This window comes from Chlamydotis macqueenii, chromosome 8, assembly GCF_036417535.1.
Source record: "Chlamydotis macqueenii isolate bChlMac1 chromosome 8, bChlMac1.mat, whole genome shotgun sequence".
In the NCBI taxonomy this organism is placed as follows: Eukaryota; Metazoa; Chordata; class Aves; order Otidiformes; family Otididae; genus Chlamydotis; species Chlamydotis macqueenii.
The window spans coordinates 28375932-28395222 of NC_141563.1; the positions used below are offsets into that span (position 1 = coordinate 28375932).

The following is a 19291-nucleotide window of genomic DNA, read 5'->3' on the forward strand; positions in this document are numbered from 1 at the left end:
CCCAAATTGCCCACACTACAGCACCAAGTTTCCTAGGGCTCTGTTCACCAAACAGCCAGGGGCAGGGGGCTCCTTGCATGCCGGTGAGCTTGGCTGGGAAGGGAGCTCACCCTCAAAAAGTGGCCTCCTCCCCGCTGTGATGGCAGCACACAGCTGCTTGCCAACCCAGGACTGCGTCTGCCTTGGCGCACTCAGGTCATCAGTTGGGGATGAGCACCCCTGTTTTGGTGAGGGAAGGCAGAGGGGGTTCCCAGCATCCCTGTTTGGGGGGGGGGCTGAGAGGCGGGATTTGCATGGTAAGCCCCATAAATGGTGGTGGACGGCGTTGGGGGAAGGAGTTGCCCCATGATAGCTGGGTCCTGCCGTGCTCAGCCCAGGGGCCGAGTGGCCCCCATCCTCTTAAATCACAGTGGCAAGGGGCCCTTGAACCCTATCTCCCTGTCAGCGGGTGCCCCTCTAAACCCTGGGCCAAGGTAGCCCCCCAAGCCCAGACAGTGCAGGAGGGAAACAGCCTCTCCAGTTACCACATCTGTGCCTTGGTCCCAGACCAGGCGAGGAGGGTGCCCGAGGTGTCAGGCCAGCAGCTGGGCGGGTTTTGGGCAGCCCTGGCTAAACTTGATGCCGCTTTCCCCACAGCCATGTCTTCTCCATCACATTCTGGAGGACAGCACCGCGGCTTTGGCTGGAGTTGCCAGGTCGTGCCTGGCTGGAAGAGGGGTTTCTAACTTTGCCTTTTTGGGTGGTTTTTTTTTAGCTTGGGTACATTATGCAACTGCTGTGAAATCCCTCTCAGCCCCAATGTGCTTGGCCACACTCAGACTCCACTAAGCAGATCCTGGTGGAGTCTGGGATCCCCATGCTAGGAGGGGCCCTGCCGAATATTCTCCCCAGCACGGTGCTGCAGCCCCAAGGGATGGAGGAACCCCCCTTGGAGACCGACCCCACTGGATGCTCAGAGCATCCCCTGTCCCAGCTTGCACAAAGTGACTGCACGGCCAGGGGCTGGCTGGGGGCCAGCGCTCACCCGGGCACCGAGAGCAGCCAGAATCGGGTGCCGCAGTGGGATGGAGAAGAGCACTTGGAAGAAAAGATCCTCAGAGACTGCCATGGGGCTTTCTGCTCCTCCCTGGAGGGCCAAAGGGCTCCTGCATCTTCTCCTGTGATCTTACAGACGCAGACCCCCTTGGACAGCCCACGCCAGCACAGCATCCAGCCTGGGGTGCTGCTGAGGAGCAATCTCTGCAGTGTCTTTGCCTGGGGGGCACCCCTTGCCCCTCCTGCAACTGCCTTGATGCACGGGGGCAAATAACTCCCAGGGCAGCTCCTCCTTCTGGGGCTTGGTCCCCATCCCGAGGGTGAATCCTTGCTGAGCCATCCCAAAATCAAGCATCCACCCGGGCTCCACGCCACCCTTGCCATCTTGCAGGGGACCCCCACCCACGGGCTCCCACCTTCCTGCTCCTCCAGCACTCACCCCAGGGTGCAGTCGTCCCAGCGGGCGGCGGGGGCAAGGGCCGTGGCCTGGCCTTGGCGGTGGCGGTGACGACGCGCGCGGGACCCAGGTACTCCACGTAGGTGCCGGGGAAGTCGCCGCGCTCCTTGGTGCGCTCGTTGATGCCGTGGAGCCAACCTTGGGGGCTGCGCTCATCCCCGTCCTTGTAGTCGGGGCTGCTGAGCAGCCCAGCCCTGCTGACGGTCAGCACGTCGCCGGGGCACAGCGCCAGGTCCTCCTCCCGGTCCTTCTGGTACTCGTAGAGAGCCCGGTACTGCAGCCCATCCGAGGACGCCATGGCGATGATGTAGTGTGGGTCACGCTGCCCAAATCCAGCTGGGCATCGGGGGCCCGAGGTGCCTGCACGGGGCAGGTACGGCCGGGCCGGGGCGAGGCGGCGGGGATGGGAGCGCTCCCTTCCCTACGCACGCAGAATAAACATCTCACTGATGGAAAATCTCCATGTTGGAGAGCGGCCGCTGACCCCTCCAGCCCCAAAATTGTTGCAGAGCCACACAGGTGCCCAGAGCTCGGCAGGGTTGTCTCAGGCACGAACAGGGAGCCTTTTCATCACCGGGGCAAATGGAGGGGAGCAAGTGAAGCTAATTGGGGTGCTGGCTACGAACTGTCCTTTTCTCCACCTGGTCTCATCCGCGTGGTGCTGGAGTTGGGAACGGCAGTGACGTTAGTGACCAAACCCGCCGTCTAACCCTAATCCCACCACCCTGTCCCCCCATCCCAGCCTCCCGACACCGGGGAGAGGCCAACGGCTCGCTCAGCGCCCGCTTCCCAGGGAGCTCCTGCCAGCAGGACTCGGCCGCTGCACGCGAGGAAAGTACTGGCAAGAGTCTGGAAAGTAGGGCAAGAGATCACGCCACAGGCTTTTAAAATAGACATATGTGCTAAGAAACCTCCTGCTGCACACAGCTCCAGCCCGGCATCGCTGCACGGAGCTGGCGGATGAAGACGTAGGATTTTCGAGTGTTTTTTGTGCTTGGTTTCTTCCTTTTTTTTTTTTTTTTTTTGGTGCATTTTTAAATATTCCTCCCAGAGAGATGTCTTCCCCAGGGGGGAAAGGCTGTGCTGCTGCCCACCCGCTGCCCCCCGCATCCCACAGGACCCCATGGATGGATGGAGGGAGGGATGATGTGCAGCAGCCGCTGGACCGTCCGTCGGTCCGTCCGTCCATCCCCCTGCCCCCCAGAGCCCCCCCAGCCTTACCGGGCGCGGTGGCTTCCCCGGCGGGAGCGGAGAACGGGAGCGGAGCCGGCCCCGCTCCGGCGATGATGTCAGTGTCCCTCCTCCTCCTCCTCCTCCCCGGTAGCCGGGTGCCCCCCCCCCGCCGCGCTGCTGTAGGAGTGTGTGGATGATTTCATCCCCAGATGCAGCATCTCTGCTCCCGAATTGCCTCCTCTGTGGGATGGAGAGCTACGGATGGGGAAACCTCCATCCATCCTTAGGGATGCTAAAGGACAGGGGAGGACCAGCACCCCATGGACATCCCCCCGCCCCATGCCAGCCCCTAGCCCACCCACAGAGGACCCCATCCCTTTGCCAGGGTAGAAAACAGGCACAGGATAGGCAGGAGCTGCCATGGAGAATCCCAGCCCAGGTTCCTCACTCTCCTCCTGAGCATTTGCCCAGAAATGTTCCCCAGGCCCGGGGAGAGGGCTGGGCACCCCATAAAACAGCACAGGGTGATGCTGTGGGAGCTCTTGCATGCAGCAAGGCTCTTTAAAAATTAATGGAGTGACAGTTAAAATTTAATGGGCCAGAGAACTTGGAGGGGGCTGGCAGGGCTCACGCACAAAGGGCCAAGCTTGGCCACAGCAGGAACACGCACAAAACCAGCTCATGGCAACAGCAGTGTAGTCACATGCAACAAGAGCATCAGTTCTCAGCTTGCTTCTAGCTGAGGGACATCCATGCTGGGGGTGCCTCTGCCCTGAGGTGGTTCATGTCTCCGCGAGTCTCGGCAGAGCCAGTTACACTGGGGCATGGTGGAGCTGTCCCAATATTTATTTGTGAAGCACGGCGAGGTTGATGTGATGTTCCCAGAGGTGCAGAGGCTTGGATTTGTTTGGTTGGTATTTTTTTTTAAACCTTGCTTCTCACGCTGACGTCTCTGAAATGGCAGTTGCTCCTTGTCTTTGCTGCAGGTTGGACATCCTAAAAATAGATGGTACCTAAAACACGAGCTCTGGGAAATGCGCTCTGGCTGAATCCGGGGCAGCACTGGAGCAGGGCAGGGATGGCACGAGGTCCAACGGGGCACCCCAGGTGCTGGGAAAACTGAGGAAACTGAGGCACAGAGGTCAGCAGAGCAGCACAGGAGATGTACAGCCCTTCCAACCAGTAATTTCAGCAAACTCCCCCCTCCTTTCCCTGCAGTGTGTGGCCTGACTGCAGGGCAGCAGCATCCCAGGGGATTTCACCCCAGCTGCATTTCCCTGGGCAGCCCCCGCTGCCCTGCTCCCCAGCCCAGGTCCAGCCCAGCTGCTGGCCTTTGAGGACCAAAAGGGCTTTTTCTCTTCCGTTCCCTGCTCCTGCTGGCACCGCGCTGCTGCCGGGATGAAGCTGGAGTCTCTCCTGGCCACTGGCCGGCTGCGAACAGCCGGATGCTGCCCTCCCCTCGCACCGCGCTTCCCTGCCTGGGGCTGCCCCAGTCATGGCCCTTTGGTGACGATGGGGTTTTGCCAAGGGCCTAAAGCCATGCTTGATCTCCCCAGCCTGTGTCAAGCCAAACAGAGCTGAGCATGGTGCCAGAGCTCTAGGGACTGCCTGGGGAAAAGCAAGGTGTTGTTTTCCTCCTGGGAGAGGATTAAAGCTGGGAAAACTGGTGAGTACACCACCACCTGATATTACCACCCATCCTATCCTAGGAGCAATGCTACACACAGGTCAGGAATTAACACAGTTTCAGGGCTCTGGGGCAGGGGAACACCCTGGCGTGACACCCACCATCTCCTCTTCCCAGGCTACTGAGTGGGACCCCTCACACCTAGCAGTATGCATCTTCCCCTCCCAATGTACCTCGGAGTCCCCAAACCCAAAGGCACCATCTTCTGCTGGAGCCCAGTCCCATTGCCCTGCCGCCCCCCTGGATGGGGCTGAGCATCACCCCAGCCCTCCCCAGCACCACCAGCTCCTGTCCCAGGGCCCCTTCTCATTGTTAACCCCCAGAGCATACCTCACCCACACCCCAGTCCTGCTGCAGCAGGGTTATTCCCAAAACTTCCCCCACCCTGTGTCACCCCTGCATCACTAACCCCTCACCTCCTTATTGGGGTCCCCGTGCCCTGCTGCAAGCCCCTCTCCTCTCCTGGCTGGGCCAGCCATCCCATCTCCAGGGGATGCTTGCCAGGCTCCATCTTGTCCTTCCAGGGCTTCACTGCTCCCCTCTTTGCTTTGGGGGCTGCCCGGCACCATCCCATCCAGCCCCACGATGCGCTGGCCACACTTGCCCCATGTTCCCCAGCAGCAGGCAGAGAAGTTAGCCACACAGCTGTGGATAAATAGAGCACAAATAGAGCTGTTAATGTGCCCGGCTGGAGTAAGCAAAGCTGTGAAACTGGGCTGAGCCCTTCCCAGCTGGAGAAATCAGAGAGAAATGATGTTTGATTTCCACTGACATTTCACGGGTGGCTTTTGTTTTGTTTCATCTCTGTTCCCCACTTCAGAGGGGGCCACACTTTTCTTTCTCTTCTCTTTTGGAGCAGGAAAACTCCCTCTCTCTCAGTTTTCTCATGGGGTGCCCAGGAGTGAGCTCTGGCCTCTGTGGGTTTTGGTTTGGGAAGAGCCAAGTTCTTCTTCCAACAACCTGCCTGCGCGGTGCCTGCGGGCAGCTGGGAGCTGCTCACTCCCAGAGCCATGCTCCTGCTGCCGAGCTGCCAGGCTGGGCTGGGGTACCCTTGACAAGGGGAGGGAGATGCTGGAAAAACCTGAGGAACATAGGGAAAAGCTCAGGGCATGGCCCGGGGCTGGCCCTGAGGCTCTTCTCTGTGCCTCTCTGCTGGGTTGAAGCCTCACAGCGTGGCAGGCACCAAGAGCTGCCGGAGCGGGTGTCAGCGGAGAGACTGCTGTGCCAGGCAGGGCACCCTGGCACTGCACTGGGGACCAACGGCCCCTCAACGCCACCCCCCTGGGCAGCGGGCACCAGCGCACCCTGGCACTGAGCCCCGAGCCGGGGCAAGTCCCACACCCCAACCATGAGAAATCCCTCCATCGACCGGGCGGCCCCAGCCATCCTCAGGACGACGGCAAGAAGACGGCAAAGGCTTCGCAGCGCACCTCTTGCCTGCAGCGGCCTCCAGAGCATCAGCGCTCGGGCACGGGGTTGTCCTGACGCGACCCCGCGGTGCAGCGCTCTGCATCCCTGAGCCCGCTCTGCTCAGCTTGACAGCAGCTGGCGCCTCTGCACGGCTCTGGTTAATGAATTCGGGAAGGATTTACCAGCTGGGACACATGTGAGAAATGAGAAAACCTCATCTGGAGGGGCGCAGGCAGGGGACCAGCAGCAGGGCGGGCACGGGGGTCTCACTGCAGGGGGCAAATGCACGGGAATAAGCTCAGCCCAATAGACGGGCAGGGAGATGCCATTGAGCCCCCCTTTAATTGCATTATTAACACACGGCTAGAAACAGCATCATGGTTAAAATCAGCTACGTAAAAGGGGCAGGGCTGGATCCTTTCCCTGAGGGACTCGTACCGGGGGGATGCGCCACTGGGACACGCTTGCGGCCCCGGTTTATTGCCCCCATGTTTACACCCCGGGCTCTGCGTGGCACAGATCATGGCACCAGCTGGAGCAGCTCCCGTTTTTTTGGACCTAAGTTGTGTTTTCACATGGAAATGGGAAGGGTTCCCCTGAAGCAGGAGCTGCAGCCATGGGCTGTGGGGAAATTGATGTGGTCCCACTGCCTGGTCCCTCCCGGGGTGGGGGAATCAGCGATTTCCCCAGTTCTCTGGCCAATACTCTTTGAGTCCTTTCAAAGCTGAGAACTGAAGTATTTCATTTTCAAGATGTCAAAAACTTTTGGCTCGTGTAGATTTTTTTATTTCTCCCCAGCAGGAGGTGGGAAGTGATGAATCGAGCACAAATTTGCAACATGCAGTAACTTCCACCTGCAAATCCGAAGCCGGGTCCATCTCTCGCGCATTGCAGCATGTCCAGCCATCCATCGCTCTCCAGCTGACTGGATGCTGACAGACAGCTGGACAGATGCTGCCAGCCCAAAACACCCACGTGAAAGCCCTCTGCAAGGTGCTCACCTGGCTGGGGCTAACCCAAAATCCCGTCAAGCCCGAGCTGGTCTGGTCTCTAGTCTCTGTGGCTGACCCTGCTCGAGGCTTTACCAGGAGGGAAACTGAGGCAGGGGGAGGGGTGACATCCCCTGTGCCCAGCTGAGTCCCTGTGTGTGACACAGAGCCAAGCGAGCCCGGCTCAGCACCCGCCTGTCCTCCCTGCTGGCAGATTGCTCAGGCTATTTAGCATTTGCTAATTCACGCCGTGGGCCCCAGCAAGCCCTGCTGGCAGGAGGGCTGCCGGGGTGCGAGATGCCAGTTTAGGTTCCCCCCACCTATTCCCAGGCAGATGCTTAGTTAGCATCGCAGGCTGGGTTGCCTGTAGAGAGGAATGGGTGGCTTGGGGTCCAGCCAGGCTGTGCACAGAGATGGGGACAGCGGGGCGGTGGCAGGAGGGACATGGGAATGTCATCAGGCTTGTCCTGCATTGGTCAGGTCAGGCCTTCCTGGAGAGCCAGAAAATCCAGCCCCAGCTCCCTAATGGGGCTCGGATGGGTGATGCTGGGGAGCAGCTAAACCCCAGGCTTCTGGGAAGGTGAGTGGAGCGGCCCATGGCTCATCCCTGGATTTTCCCTGTGGCTGAGAACAATCGGGAATGGCAGGGAGCATGTACATATCTGCCAAAAACTATTTTTTGGGGTGGGGGGGATGCATGCAGCGAACAAGGTCAGGCTGGGATGAGGCAACTGTGAGGAGAGGGGCTATATGATGGGGGTCCACATTTGCATTGCGGGGGAAGTGGTCCTCCTTCGGAAGAGGGATGAAGGCTCAGCCCCTCATTCCGAGCGGTTTCCTGGCAGCAGAGGAGGGGCAGCTGCTGCAGGGAAGGGCTGAGGCTGCAGGCAGCGAGGGGGAAAGGGTTAAAGCCCCCAGCTCCAGCACGGGTTGCGTTCATACCCAGGGTGGCGGGGAGGATTGAAGGCTTCCCCCAAACGCCACTGGGCTTTGGCTGGAACCCAGTGGGGCTGACTTCACCCCACTGAAATGTATCATTATGGCCAGGCAGGGAATTTGCTGTGGGGTTTTGGGGGAGCCGGGCGTGGGGTGAGACGTGCCGAGCACGCAGAGCCTGCGTTGGCTGCCTGCTGTCGCAGGATGAGGGCTCCCCGGCCTCCTGCATCGCTCTGCGGTTTGATGACAAGCTGAAGGGACGCACTGTGGGTGCTGGGGAGGGGACCAACACGCCCCAGGGGTGCGCTGGATGGGCAAGGACCACCCCCACTGTCAGGCCTGGGGATGCAGCATCCCCTCGTGCGCTGCTTGGCTCCCAGCTGCAGCCCCCCTCCGCGGGCAGCCAGCCCTGCTTCAAAGCATCGTTCCAAAGAAAATAGCTTTTGGCAGCCCTTAGGCTGTGGCAGGTCTCTGACCTGCTCCAGCGCTGGCATCTCTTGTGGCTGTCACTGTCCCCTCCTGCCGTCACCCCGCTGTGTCACCGACAGCGAAAATCTGCCTCCTTGTGCAACAGTTAGGGAGGGACGGCTCCTAAATTTTTTCCCTTTTCCTTTACAAACTCACGTGGCCCTTCCCCTGTGTCTCCCTCTGCCTGCTTCTGTTTTGGCCCAGGAGGTTGGAGATTCGGGATTTGGAGAGATCCCTGAGGCCCCTGCCCGAGTGGTCCTGAGCTGCGGGGTGACTCAACCCTGGGCGTGCTGTGAGTGGGTGGCAGAGTGGGGCTGTGACACACGGGGCTGTCCGTGGCCGGAAAATCCCAAACACGATGCCCAGCACCGCTGCCGAGCTCCTGCCCTCCCCAAAGCCCCCATCCCGGGGGTCCCAGCCTCCTGCTCCGTGGGCCTCTGTCGAGTGGGGACTACCCGGGTCCCCCGGGGCGGGTGGCTTTGGCGGCAGAGGGCAGCAAGCCACCAACCACCCCAGAACACGCGTGGGGGGGGCCGGACGGGGGCCGGGCCGGACGCGAGGGGGGTGTCCAGCATCGGGGGCGGTCCCGCGGCCGCGCCCTCTTAAAAGTGAGCGGCTGCGGGGTGGGGAGGACAGTGTGGGTGGGACGGAGCTGTGAGACGGGTTCTTTGCTCAGGTAGGCTGGGCTCGGCGGTTTCAGGGAGTGGATCCCGTGGGTTGCCCCCTACTCTGCCTGTGGGGAGCCCCCAGACCCCGCTAGGTGGGGGGGTTCTCCCGCTAACCTCTCTCTGCTCTCCTCAGGTGCAAAGATGGGGTTCTTCACCTTTATCAAGGTCATGATGATCCTCTTCAACCTGGCCATCTTTGTAAGTGACCCCAGCTGCCGTCTCTGCCCGGGACGGGGTGGGGGCTGAGCCTGGCAGCCCCCTTGCCTGCTCTGGGAAACTGGTCCGAGGGGCTGGGGTCTGAGGGAGCAGCTCCTGGGGAGCACCCTGAGCACTGACGGGGTGGGCAAAACCGGCCTGTGTGGGCCCTCCTGCCCCTCTGTGGCCCTCTCTGTGGTGGATGGAGCGGGTGGTGTGGGCCATTGGGTGCAGGTGGGACTTGTGCTCCTGGGATGCTGGTGGGGTGCGAGATTTGGCCTCTGGCCCCAAACTGAGGACCAAGGCCCTGGGTTTGTGGGGCTCTCTTGCTCCAGTGGCATCCCCAGCTCTGGGCAAAGCCCAAGGGACCATGCTGGGCTCTGGGGACAGTGGCTGTTGCATCAGCCACCCATGTCCCTCCTTGTGCCCTCCCCTGGCTCTGCAGGAACAATGGAGCCACTTGGAAGGGGGTGCAGTGGGATACAGCCTTGGGAAGAAGGGGGGGGGGGGGGGGTTGCAAAGCCTCCAGGCTCACCCTGGGGAAACACATCCTCCTTAAAGCTCCTGCCAGGACTTGGGGCTGGTGGGGAAGGCTGAGTGGGTGGAGGACAGGGCTGGGGCAAGATGGATGTGTGAGTGGGCAGCTTGCCCAGATGGAGGAACTTGTGGCAGTGTGATGGTGGCTGCTGTCTGAGCTGGCCATGAAGGGCCCTCTGGGGTCAGGGGGTTTGGCTGCCCTGCATGGGGGTTTCTGCCCTCCTGCTGGCACTGAAACCCCTTGGGCTGGGGAAAGGGGCAGCTGTGACACTGTAGTCATGTGCTGGTGGTGGAGTGTGTTGCGGGGTAGTGATCAATCTGGCCACCCCAAGTGTGTGGTGGCAGCACCCTTAGCTGCCCTCAGTGGCCACAAAGTCTTGGTTTGGTACAGTGAAAACTTGCAGAGGGGAGAAATACCTGTGCCAGGACCTTCCCCAAATCCCGCACCTCTGCCTGCCTGGGAGCTGACATTGTCTTTCTTCTCCCAGCTCGGTGGCGGGACCCTCCTGGGAGTTGGCATCTGGGTCACAGTGGATGGACAGTCATTCCTGGATATATTTGGGGCAGTCTCCTCTAGTGTCCTGCAGGTTGTGAATGTCAGCTACTTCCTCATCGTCATTGGTGCTATCCTGCTGGTGATCGGCTTCCTTGGGTGCTGCGGCGCCCAGAAGGAGAGCAAGTGTCTCCTGATGATGGTATGGATCTGACTTATCTCCTTACCAAGCCTCATTTGAGCTGGGTCTCTGGTGGGGGAGATCTGAGGGACAGATTTATCTGTGGAGATGTGTTCTTTGGATGTTCCCGTGTGGTGGAAAGCTGGGTGGACCTTGGAAAGGCAGTTCTGGACCCAAAGTCTGCCCCAGGCAGGGATGAGAGGAAGCAGGTGCTGAGCAGAGGTCTCTCTTGGAGCATGTCCGGAGAGGTCAGCCCCGTGCAGGCGGAGGGTTGGAGGACCCCAAGGTTGTGCTGCTTCTGCCTTGGAGCAGAGCTGAGGGCAATAAAACAGGGCTTGAGCCCTGAGGGAGGGTCCTGCAGCCCTTGGGAAGCAGATGGGTTCTGGGGGGCCCTGTGGACTCCGGATGTTGCTTTGACCTCCCTCCCCTTGCTGTGTCCTAGTTCTTCTCGGTGGTGCTGATCATCTTCATTGCTGAAATTGCTGCTGCTGTGGTGGCTCTGGTCTACACAGGTCTTGTGAGTGGCATATCTGAGTCTTGGGCTGGGCTAATCTGGGACCTGTCCTACCCCTTGGGAAAACAGGAGACTTTGGGGGGCTGGCAGTGCTGCCCATGGATGGGGAAGCTGAGAGGTGGGCACTGCTGCAGGAGGAAGGGACGCTGGTCCCTGCCAGCACCAGCTACGTGGGCAGGCTGGGGTGAGGGTGGAGGGAACAAGGGTGCCCATTGCCCTAAAGAAATGAGGGTTTGGTACAAGTTTCACCTACTTTCTTTCAAACCCCTTAGTCCAGGGGTTTGAAAGCCCAGCTGAGGCTTGACATTTCTCCACCTCTGATGGTAGGAGACATATGGGAGAGGATGTCTCTAATGCTTGATGCTGAGCAAACTCAACTGCTTATTAGGCACCTGAGAAACCACCTGGGGAGAAAGGTGACTGCTCCCACCCTCATGGACTTTGCCTCATTAGGCACAGGAGAAGTCAACCACAGGGCAAGCGTCATTCCTGGCTCCCTTGGTTATGTTGCTTATCAGATGACTCACCTGTCATAAGCGGCCTCGGTGCCATAAAGCAATGGTTAGTGAGGAAGTGGCCAAGGTGTCCTTGGGCCAGAGGGACGTGGTGTGACGTGCTCCTAGCCATGCTGGCCTGGAGGTTGGCCTCCTTCCTGTGGGCTGAGACCAGTATGGGGACTCTCGGCTCTGTAGTGCTCCTCAGGACCTTCTCTGATGGTGTTTCTCTGCCTCCTCTTCCAGGCAGAGACGCTGCTGACGGCTGTGGTGACCCCTCTCCTGAGGGAGAAGTATGGAGCGGATAAGAGTCTCACACACATCTGGAATGTCACCATGAGGGAGGTGCGCTGACCTCTAGGGCCCCCAGCTGTGGGTCAGGATGCTCCCAGCACAGGCCTGGTGGTGCACACCTGGGTGGGCCAGCAGGATGGGGACATCATTGTGGTCCTGGATGTGCAGAACTATCGCCATCCCATTGGCTTCCCAGGTGCCTGGGACCTACCTGCTGGGATGTAGTGGTCCTGTTGCTGGAGTGAGAGCTGTACATGCTGGCGTGTGGGGCAAAATCCTGGTCCCAAGAAGGCCTTTGAGCACCGCCCCAGAGCTGGGTTGACCTGGGTGACCCCCTCCATGGGGCAGCGGTGTCCAGACCATGTCCGACCCAGGAGGCAGACATGCAGGATGCTCTCCCCATTCCTTCCTCTCTCTCTCAGATCGATTGCTGTGGCCTGAATAACTACACAGACTTCACTGGCTCCCCCTGGTATAATGAATATAAAACCTACCCGGAGTCCTGCTGTAAGGACCTGCAGCCCTGCAATGAGACGCTCGCCGCACACAGCAATGTCTCGGTATGGATGCACCAGCTGCTCTCACCTTCTGTCAGAGCCTGGTTTGGGGTGTGCCCTGGCATGAGGAGGGAGACCTGTCCTGTAGCTCCAGCCCCAGCTCTGAATATGGTGGCCCCATGGGATTTAAGTCTTGGGGGATGCTGTGGTGGCCTTGGCTTTTCCTCAGTGGAGACGAGCAGAGCTGTTACCACTGCTCTGGTCCTAAAGGGAGCTCTGCAGCAGGGTGGCATGCCTGGAGCTAAGCATGAATCTGGGCACCAGTCTGCCTTTTCAGGTGATTTCCTCGCCTCTTCTGCTCCTACAACCCCAATACTGTGCTTTGGCCTGAGATGAGTTGACCCCCCCTCCCGCCCCCCGAGGCCCCCAGACCTTCTCCATGGCTGTGCAGCTCTGGACTGGAGAACTGTACCTCTTTTTGGGGATGCTGTTCCCTGGTGATTAGGGGATTGGTGCCCCTTGCTGGTCCTCACCTGTGTGGTTGTGTCCTGCAGGGTTGTTTTCATCAGATCTTGGAAGAAATCAAGACTAACGCGGGTGTGGTGGGTGGTGTGGCAGCTGGCATCGCTGCCTTGGAGGTGAGTGCTGGGGCATTGCTGTGCTGCTGCCTTGTACCTGGAGGGGAGTGGTGGGGCTGGGACCGGCCTGGGTGGCAGCTGGTGCAGCCCCATGGACCACCATCAGCCTCATGGTGGCTACTGAGCTCTCTTCCCTGGGTGCACCCAGCTCTTCCTCTTTGCGCGTGCTGGGGATGGATGCTATGGGCTGTGACCCAAACTTGTGCTGGGGGGGACACTTAGGGGGGCTGACTTGCCTCTTGCCACCCCCAGATCGCAGCCATGGCGGTTTCCATGTACCTGTACTGCAAGCTGGATCAGAAATGACCCCAGGAAGCAGGAGGATGATCTGCCCTCCCACCATGCCGGGGCATGCCCGTGGCGTGCTGTGCTTCTTGGAGGGAGACCCCATCGCTCCCTGAGCCTGATGCTGTCCTGTGCACTGTGATTTATAACTGTGTTTTGATCTACTGAGCTGGGATCTGTAGAGTTTGTGTATATTTTTGTACTGATATGGCACACTGAGTCTGTACATAGAGATTGGGGGTTTTATTGTGAAGGGGGTGGGGTGGGGGGGGCGGGAAGCTGCTTGGTCTGTTTGGGAGATAAAGCGGCACAGGGGCTGATCAGGGCTGTTGATCCGGCAGCAGCACAGCGATGTCTTGATTAAACCCTTGCAGGCATGTGGTGTACCTCTCCCACGCTGTCCCCATAGTGTCCCTACATGGGGCTGGCAGTGGGGCTGGTCTGTGGCCCCCTGCATTGCTCCACTGAACTGGGGCTGGTGCCCAGCTGAGATGTTGTAGGTGATAACTACACCCTCAAATGGGGATGTATCTACCTTTATACCCATTTTTCTGCCAGCCCTGCCCCTGTCACCGTGTTGTCCCCTAAAAGAGATGCTGGCTGGTCCCTGCCCTGGCATGAAGCACAGCCCTGTTGGTGCTGCCCCATACCCCTTGTCATTTCATGGCCAAGCTCCTGTGTTGTGAAGAAAAACAAATACATTTTTTCATCTTGGATACAAATGATTTTCTGGAGTTGCTCTTGGTGGTAGCGTCCATAAACAGCCTCTGCCGGGGGGAGTGGGGCAGGATGGGGGGCTGCCTTGCTTTCCCCCCATCCCATCAGCCCCATGCAGGCAGCACAGCCCTGCCTGCCCTCCCTCTGCTGCGGCTCCTCACCTGCTCAGGTGCTTGGAAACAAGCAGCCCTGTGTTTGCACAACAGCTGGGGAGTGGGGGGCCTACCGGCAGCCTCCCAAAGCTGCCCTGCCCTCCGTGCCAGCTGCCGCTGGCTCAGCACCGCCTGTTCATGCACCGAGCAACAGCTCAGCCTGAAAGGCAGGGCTGGCTTGGGGGGGTGTTGGTGTCCCCGTCAGCTTTGGGAACCCCAAATGGGGTGGTGAGGGGGTCCTGCCAGCCCCATCTCCATCCCCCAGCATGGTCTCATGACACCTGTGTGATGCACCCACAGTCCCTTGACATGTGGGGATGGCAGGGGGGTTGTGTGTGGGTTGGGAACATTTCCAGCCACCCCTTTTCCCCAGCATTGTTCCCTCCCCAGCACCAGCCAGTTATCCCACCTTGAGCATCCACTCACCGGGCCTCAGTTTCCCCATTTTCAAAAGCTAGGCCAAGGCGGGTGGTTTGGGGGGTAGGTGTTGTTGAGGGGTGCTTCACCTCATTTTGAAATGAGGCTTCCTACCTCCCTGGTTGTGGGGCAGAGCGTGAGGACTGTGGGGAAGTGGTGGTGAAGGACAAGGCAATTAGCAGCGGGGCAGGAAGCCAGTGTGCAAACAGTCTCCCCCCGCACTGCCTTGTTCCGTGCCCGCTGTGGCACCCCCTTATCAGCTCCCGCACCGAGTACGGAGCTGCACCGGGGCACCAGCATCTCCCCAGCACCCTGGCAGGAGCAGCTGGGTGGCAATGGGGCGGGCGCGGGGACTCGCTCCCCACCCCGGGTGATTCAGCCCCAGTGACGTGGGTTCTGGCCCTGCCAGTGATACCTGGGGGAAGCTGCCACAAAATGGCCTCCTCTTCCTCCTCCTCGCGGGATGGGTGAAGATCTTGGTTCTGCCATAAACTGTTGACCTCACGGGTGATGTCAGGGCTTTTATTCCTCTTTACCCTCTCTGAGCACACGGGAGCCATCTGGACCCTGCCACGTGCCCAGAGTCGTTCCCGGGGGTGTCATGGTGCCCAGGGGCCATGCCAATGCCAAATGGCCCCCAGCACCACCAGCAAGCACTGAGCTGGGCACACCTGGCCTGGCCGTGTACCCCTCTGCTCTCTCTTTTTGGGGCTGCCTGGCAAAGCCGGCTGTTTTTGCCATTGTCCCCGTGGGGTGGAGCGGACTTGGGGGCGAGGCCTGGCTGGGTGGGGGCTCCCACCTTCACACCTCTTCCCTGCCGCAGGGTTTCTCCAGGATAGGGCAGGCAGTTTCTGTGGCACTGAGTTTTGGCAGTACCTCTGCAACCACCGGCTCGGTTCCTCCCCTCTGCTTGCTGGGGAAACTCGAAGGACCAGTTTCTCTTCCCGGATGCGATTCCTCCCCATTGCCCTTCCCAGCTCTCTGCTCCCCGGCAGCCGAAGGGCAGCAGCAGGGCGTAAGCCAGACTGGTGCTGCAGCCTTCCCGGTGGTCCTGCTGTGTCCCTGCCCTCCGTTTCCCACTGCCCAGGCACCACCAGGGCTTCCGGGCTCCCCCAAGAGACCCCATCCCAGCTGGTCCCCCCACCAGCCCCGGGATGCATCTCAGCCCAGTGACCCCTCCCCACCAACCTGTGTGGGTGCCACCAGGCATTTCTGCATCTTGTAACCCTTAGGTTTGCCCAGTTCTCCCAGACTGGCACCCAACAGTTGACAGTTGAGAGGCCAAAAAGTCCCTGAGGGCATGTGGTAGCAAACAGAAACTTCCTTATTGCCCCCGGGAACGCGTCCTTGGGCTCGAGGTGCCCGAGCAGCTGACAGGGTGTGTGTGTATGTGTGCCGGGGTGGGGGTTCCTCTTTTCCACCCGTGGGAGTAGGGGAGAGCGGGAGGGTAAAGTCTCCCTGGCAGAGATCGCCAGCAGCAAGCAGCGCCCTGCCGCCTGCTTGAGCCTGGGACACTGCTGTCTCCAGCCACGCGCCCTTGGGTGCTGCCTGGCCATGGTTGTGCCACCCACCGTGGGCAAGAACCCCCGGTGTGGGTGCTGACCAGGCTGCACCGGTGAGGGGCAGAAACCCTCTGGGATGGGCAGAGCTGGCAGGAGCCAAGGGCAGGGTGGCGGGGCCCAGGGCAGGGTTTGTTTTTCTCCTGGGTCGGGTTTGCTCCTCTCCCAGCTGGGAAGGTGATGAGGATGGCGGGGAGGTGATGAGGATGGCTGGGGTGGGGGACTTGGTTGTGCAGGGACATGCTAGAGTCACTGTCATGGTCAGGCTTAGCAAATGGGTGGTGTTTGGTCCCTGTGTCCCAGGCTTTGCTCTGTACAGGGAAACAGGGGTGCACGCAGACCCCCATCCACCTGGAGCCGCTAGGAATATCATGGCAGCTCCTTTCATCTGCTGAGGCCCCAAAAAAGCCCCCATGTGACAAGGACTGGCCCGATGTCATCATATTCCATCCTGTCCGCAGGAGCCTCTGACCTTCTCTCTGTGGGAAACAGCCGCTTTCACAACCCACACAGCGAATTTCTCCCTGTTTCAGGAGCGGGATGGCTCAAGGCTGAGGAGACGATAAGGAAAGGGCCGGTGCGTGGGCTGGAGGCTGGGCTGAATGGGATGGATCTGGCCCCCCAGCAGACTCCCACAGGGCACAGGGTGGGGAAAACGAGGGGCTGGAGCCCCCAGCCATATGGGGAAGGCAGATATCTTCAGAGCTGCCTTTCACCCCACCATGGGGTGCTGGCTCATGTGTTGCCCCACCACCATGGGTGCCACACAGGGGCCAAAGTCCCAGGAGATTTGCAGGGCACGTTCGCCACCGGCATCACCTGCCCCGGGGCACAACGGGCAAAACCCTGCGTAGCAGAGGGGTGTGTGCTGGCAGGGAGCGGGCAGTGCTCAGCGCTTTAGGAAACAAGCTGTCCCTTCCCTACTGGGAATTAGCGTTGGTGGGGGACAACACGGTCATGAGTGGGAGGAGGAATCACAGCTCTTCGGCTTTGTGCTGATAAAGGGAGCGAATGGGAAGCAAAAGCAAACTCATCTGGCACCAGCTGCCAAGGAGTGCCCGCTGCGGGGGATTTCCCCCCACCTGCCACAACAGCCTGGCCAGGACGTTCCCGGATCAAGGAGGAGAGGACATCCTTGAAGGGCACAGGGTGGCCCCAGGGGAAGTAGTGAGGCAATGCACCCTTTCCCCAGCACAGCCTTCCTCCCTGGGTCTCCTTCTCCTCCTCCCTACCCCAGAGATAAACCGTCCTGGGTGCCCACCCAGCCCCAGGGCTGGTTTCAAGGCAGGTCCATGCCCCGGTTATTTGTTGGGATATGAGAGGAGGTGACGGAAGGGCTACTCAAAAGGCAGCAAGCAGGAGCTGACATTGAACCTGGGATGTTAATCATTAACGCCGCGTCATGCAGCACACAGGGTAATAACCATCACGGCAACAATCCTGGGTACCCAGTTGAAGATTAATTCATCGCTGGGCTTTGTTGGGTGTGGGCACAGGAGGTGGCAGCTCTGTGCAGGGATGCACAGCAGGGGATGGGGACAGGGATGGGCTGGGCGCAGGGGAGGGCAGGGAGAGGCCAAGGGAAGAAGCCAAGCAGAGCCCCTTCCTAGGAGTTGACTGGGCACCTCGGCGTTGCAGGGCTCTTTATAAAGCAGAGGTGCTGAAAATTTGGGATCAGCTCCCCGAGCTGGGATGAGGGAGGCCTGGGCACAGCGTCACTGCCATGCAGGGATGGGGACAAGGCCAGCATGCCTTATGCACTGACATTCCTCCAGCGCCGAGATCCCTCCATCTGAGAGGACCGTGTCTGTTATCCCGGAGGATGCCAGCCGGAGGGTGCTTCCCTCCATCTGTGGGGCATAGAAGGACCGATGTGCAACGGGAAGGGTCAGCCTGGACCAGGTCTCCCACATCCCAGCCCATCATCAGAGCATGAGGACTCCCCGCTCCCATGGCACGGAGATCCCAGCCAAAAAAGCATAACGCATAAACATCATCACCACCAGAAATGATGCAAAGTTCCCCTCCCCCCCAAAGGTCAAGTTTCATGCCAAGGCTATTTTGCCTTTGTTTAATTATCAGCCAGCTCCTGGGACGCGGAGCAGCCCGGACAGGTTCTCCTTTGTACAGCTGCACAAAGCCAGGGAGGCCAGGCTGCAGGGGGGCTGCGTGGGGCAGGGCGAGACCTGGGAACCCGCAACCTGGGCTGCACGTGCTAAAGCTGGTGCCCCAGGGGGCCCGGACGTGGCAGCTGGCAGGTTGGGCTTCCCAGGGAGGGCAGGCGATGGGCCAGTCGCCCCACCAGCTCCTCGACACCCAGGGATGCTCCAGCACCTGTGCGTTGAGCTGGGAGGTGAGTGAGACCCCAAGAAAGGGCAGGATGGGGAGCGATTTGGCTTCTCTAACAAGCTCCCAGGTACTGAGCCCCTTCAGCGAACCTTGGGATCACCATCACCCTGGGGATGATGAGCTGAAGCACTCCATCAGCCTGGCACAGGCACTCCCCTTCAAGGGGGTGAACCTGCTTTTAGCACCACCCCTCCCGTTTCAGGAGGGGATGCTCCTACAAACACAGCAGTTTGCAAACACCGGCTCCTCGAGGCGAGCATGATGTGGTGAGTGTCAACCTGAGCCCGCATCAGTCCAGCGGCCAGATCCTTCCCTTGCCCACAAGACCCGGGCAGGGGCTCAGCACCACAGGGATTTGCCTCGGTAGGAGATGGATGCGGACGGGGAGGCTGTCAGCTCCAGCACTGCCAAGCAAAGCTCCCAGAACTGGGAGGAAAGCCTCTGGCAAGGGGGTGCATATCCCAAAAGTTGTGCCTGGCCCTGGGGAGGGGGCGGCAGCTGCCTAGGAAGAAGCTCAGCCTGGCTGCAGGGAGCAGGCGGGGGAGCAGGAGGCAGCTGGTACAGGACGCAGGCTGCAGCCGGTCCATGGCGGTGGCCAGAATTCTCACGTCATTGTTTTGTTTGGGTCCTGTGGTCTCTGCCCCAGAAATGCGTGTGCCTCCTACCTTCCCAGGGCTCCCTGCCCCATGCGGGCAGAAATGTGGAGAGGTCACTTGTGCCTCCTGCAAAAGTCACCCACACAGGGCTGACCTAGAGGCTCTCCAGCTGTTTTTTCTGTCATGGCAGTACCAAGCCTGCTCCGCGCTTGGCTTCGCCTCACCCCTGCCCCCATCCACCCCTGCGGGGAGGAGCGAAAGCTGTTGTGCTGCAGGGCTGGTTTTACTGGAGGTCCCTCCTGCACCCCGTTTTTGCTTTGCCCTTCCCAGCCTCAACCAGACAGGGGCTGAACAGCTCAGGAGCAGTGGGAGGGGGTCTGGTCCTGGTGTGACATGACATGAATTGTCAGGTCTCAGCTCTACCTGTGGCTGCTTAACAGCAGAGGCCCAGTCCCCTCCAGCTACAACATCCCTTCCTTCTGCTGTGATCGTGGGCAGGGGAATCTTAATTTCCCATTTCCCTCAAAGGAAAGAAACTCAAATTCACCAG

At 60.1% G+C, this 19291-nt stretch overlaps 2 protein-coding genes across 2 annotated transcripts in view; one reads left to right on the forward strand and one right to left on the reverse strand.

The window, feature by feature from the left end:
• PIK3R3 (phosphoinositide-3-kinase regulatory subunit 3) overlaps nucleotides 1-2771 on the reverse strand; it is an 81710-nt gene extending 78939 nt beyond the window's left edge. The window contains exons 1-2 of the mRNA XM_086753131.1: nucleotides 2714-2771; nucleotides 1475-2153 (exon numbers count right to left, since the gene is read on the reverse strand). Of these exons, the coding sequence (XP_086609257.1) occupies nucleotides 1475-1790 (316 nt within the window). The 5' untranslated portion in view covers nucleotides 1791-2153; nucleotides 2714-2771. The remainder of the gene's footprint in view (nucleotides 1-1474; nucleotides 2154-2713) is intronic.
• Nucleotides 2772-8957: 6186 nt separating this feature from the next.
• TSPAN1 (tetraspanin 1) lies at nucleotides 8958-13144 on the forward strand. The gene is made up of 7 exons (XM_086753809.1): nucleotides 8958-9021; nucleotides 10044-10250; nucleotides 10672-10746; nucleotides 11484-11582; nucleotides 11954-12091; nucleotides 12583-12666; nucleotides 12919-13144. Exons 1-7 carry the CDS (start codon nucleotides 8965-8967, stop codon nucleotides 12970-12972), a joined length of 714 nt encoding a protein of 237 aa, XP_086609935.1. The 5' UTR covers nucleotides 8958-8964; the 3' UTR covers nucleotides 12973-13144.
• Nucleotides 13145-19291: the final 6147 nt, after the last annotated feature.

Bases quoted from the DNA above. Each gene is read 5' to 3' on its own strand.
- TSPAN1 (XM_086753809.1), top strand. From the start codon at position 8,965: ATGGGGTTCTTCACCTTTATCAAGGTCATGATGATCCTCTTCAACCTG. The intron at 9,022-10,043 runs GTAAGTGACCCC...TTCTTCTCCCAG, and splicing joins TCTTCAACCTGGCCATCTTT to CTCGGTGGCGGGACCCTCCT. The intron at 11,583-11,953 runs GTGCGCTGACCT...TCTCTCTCTCAG, and splicing joins GGAATGTCACCATGAGGGAG to ATCGATTGCTGTGGCCTGAA.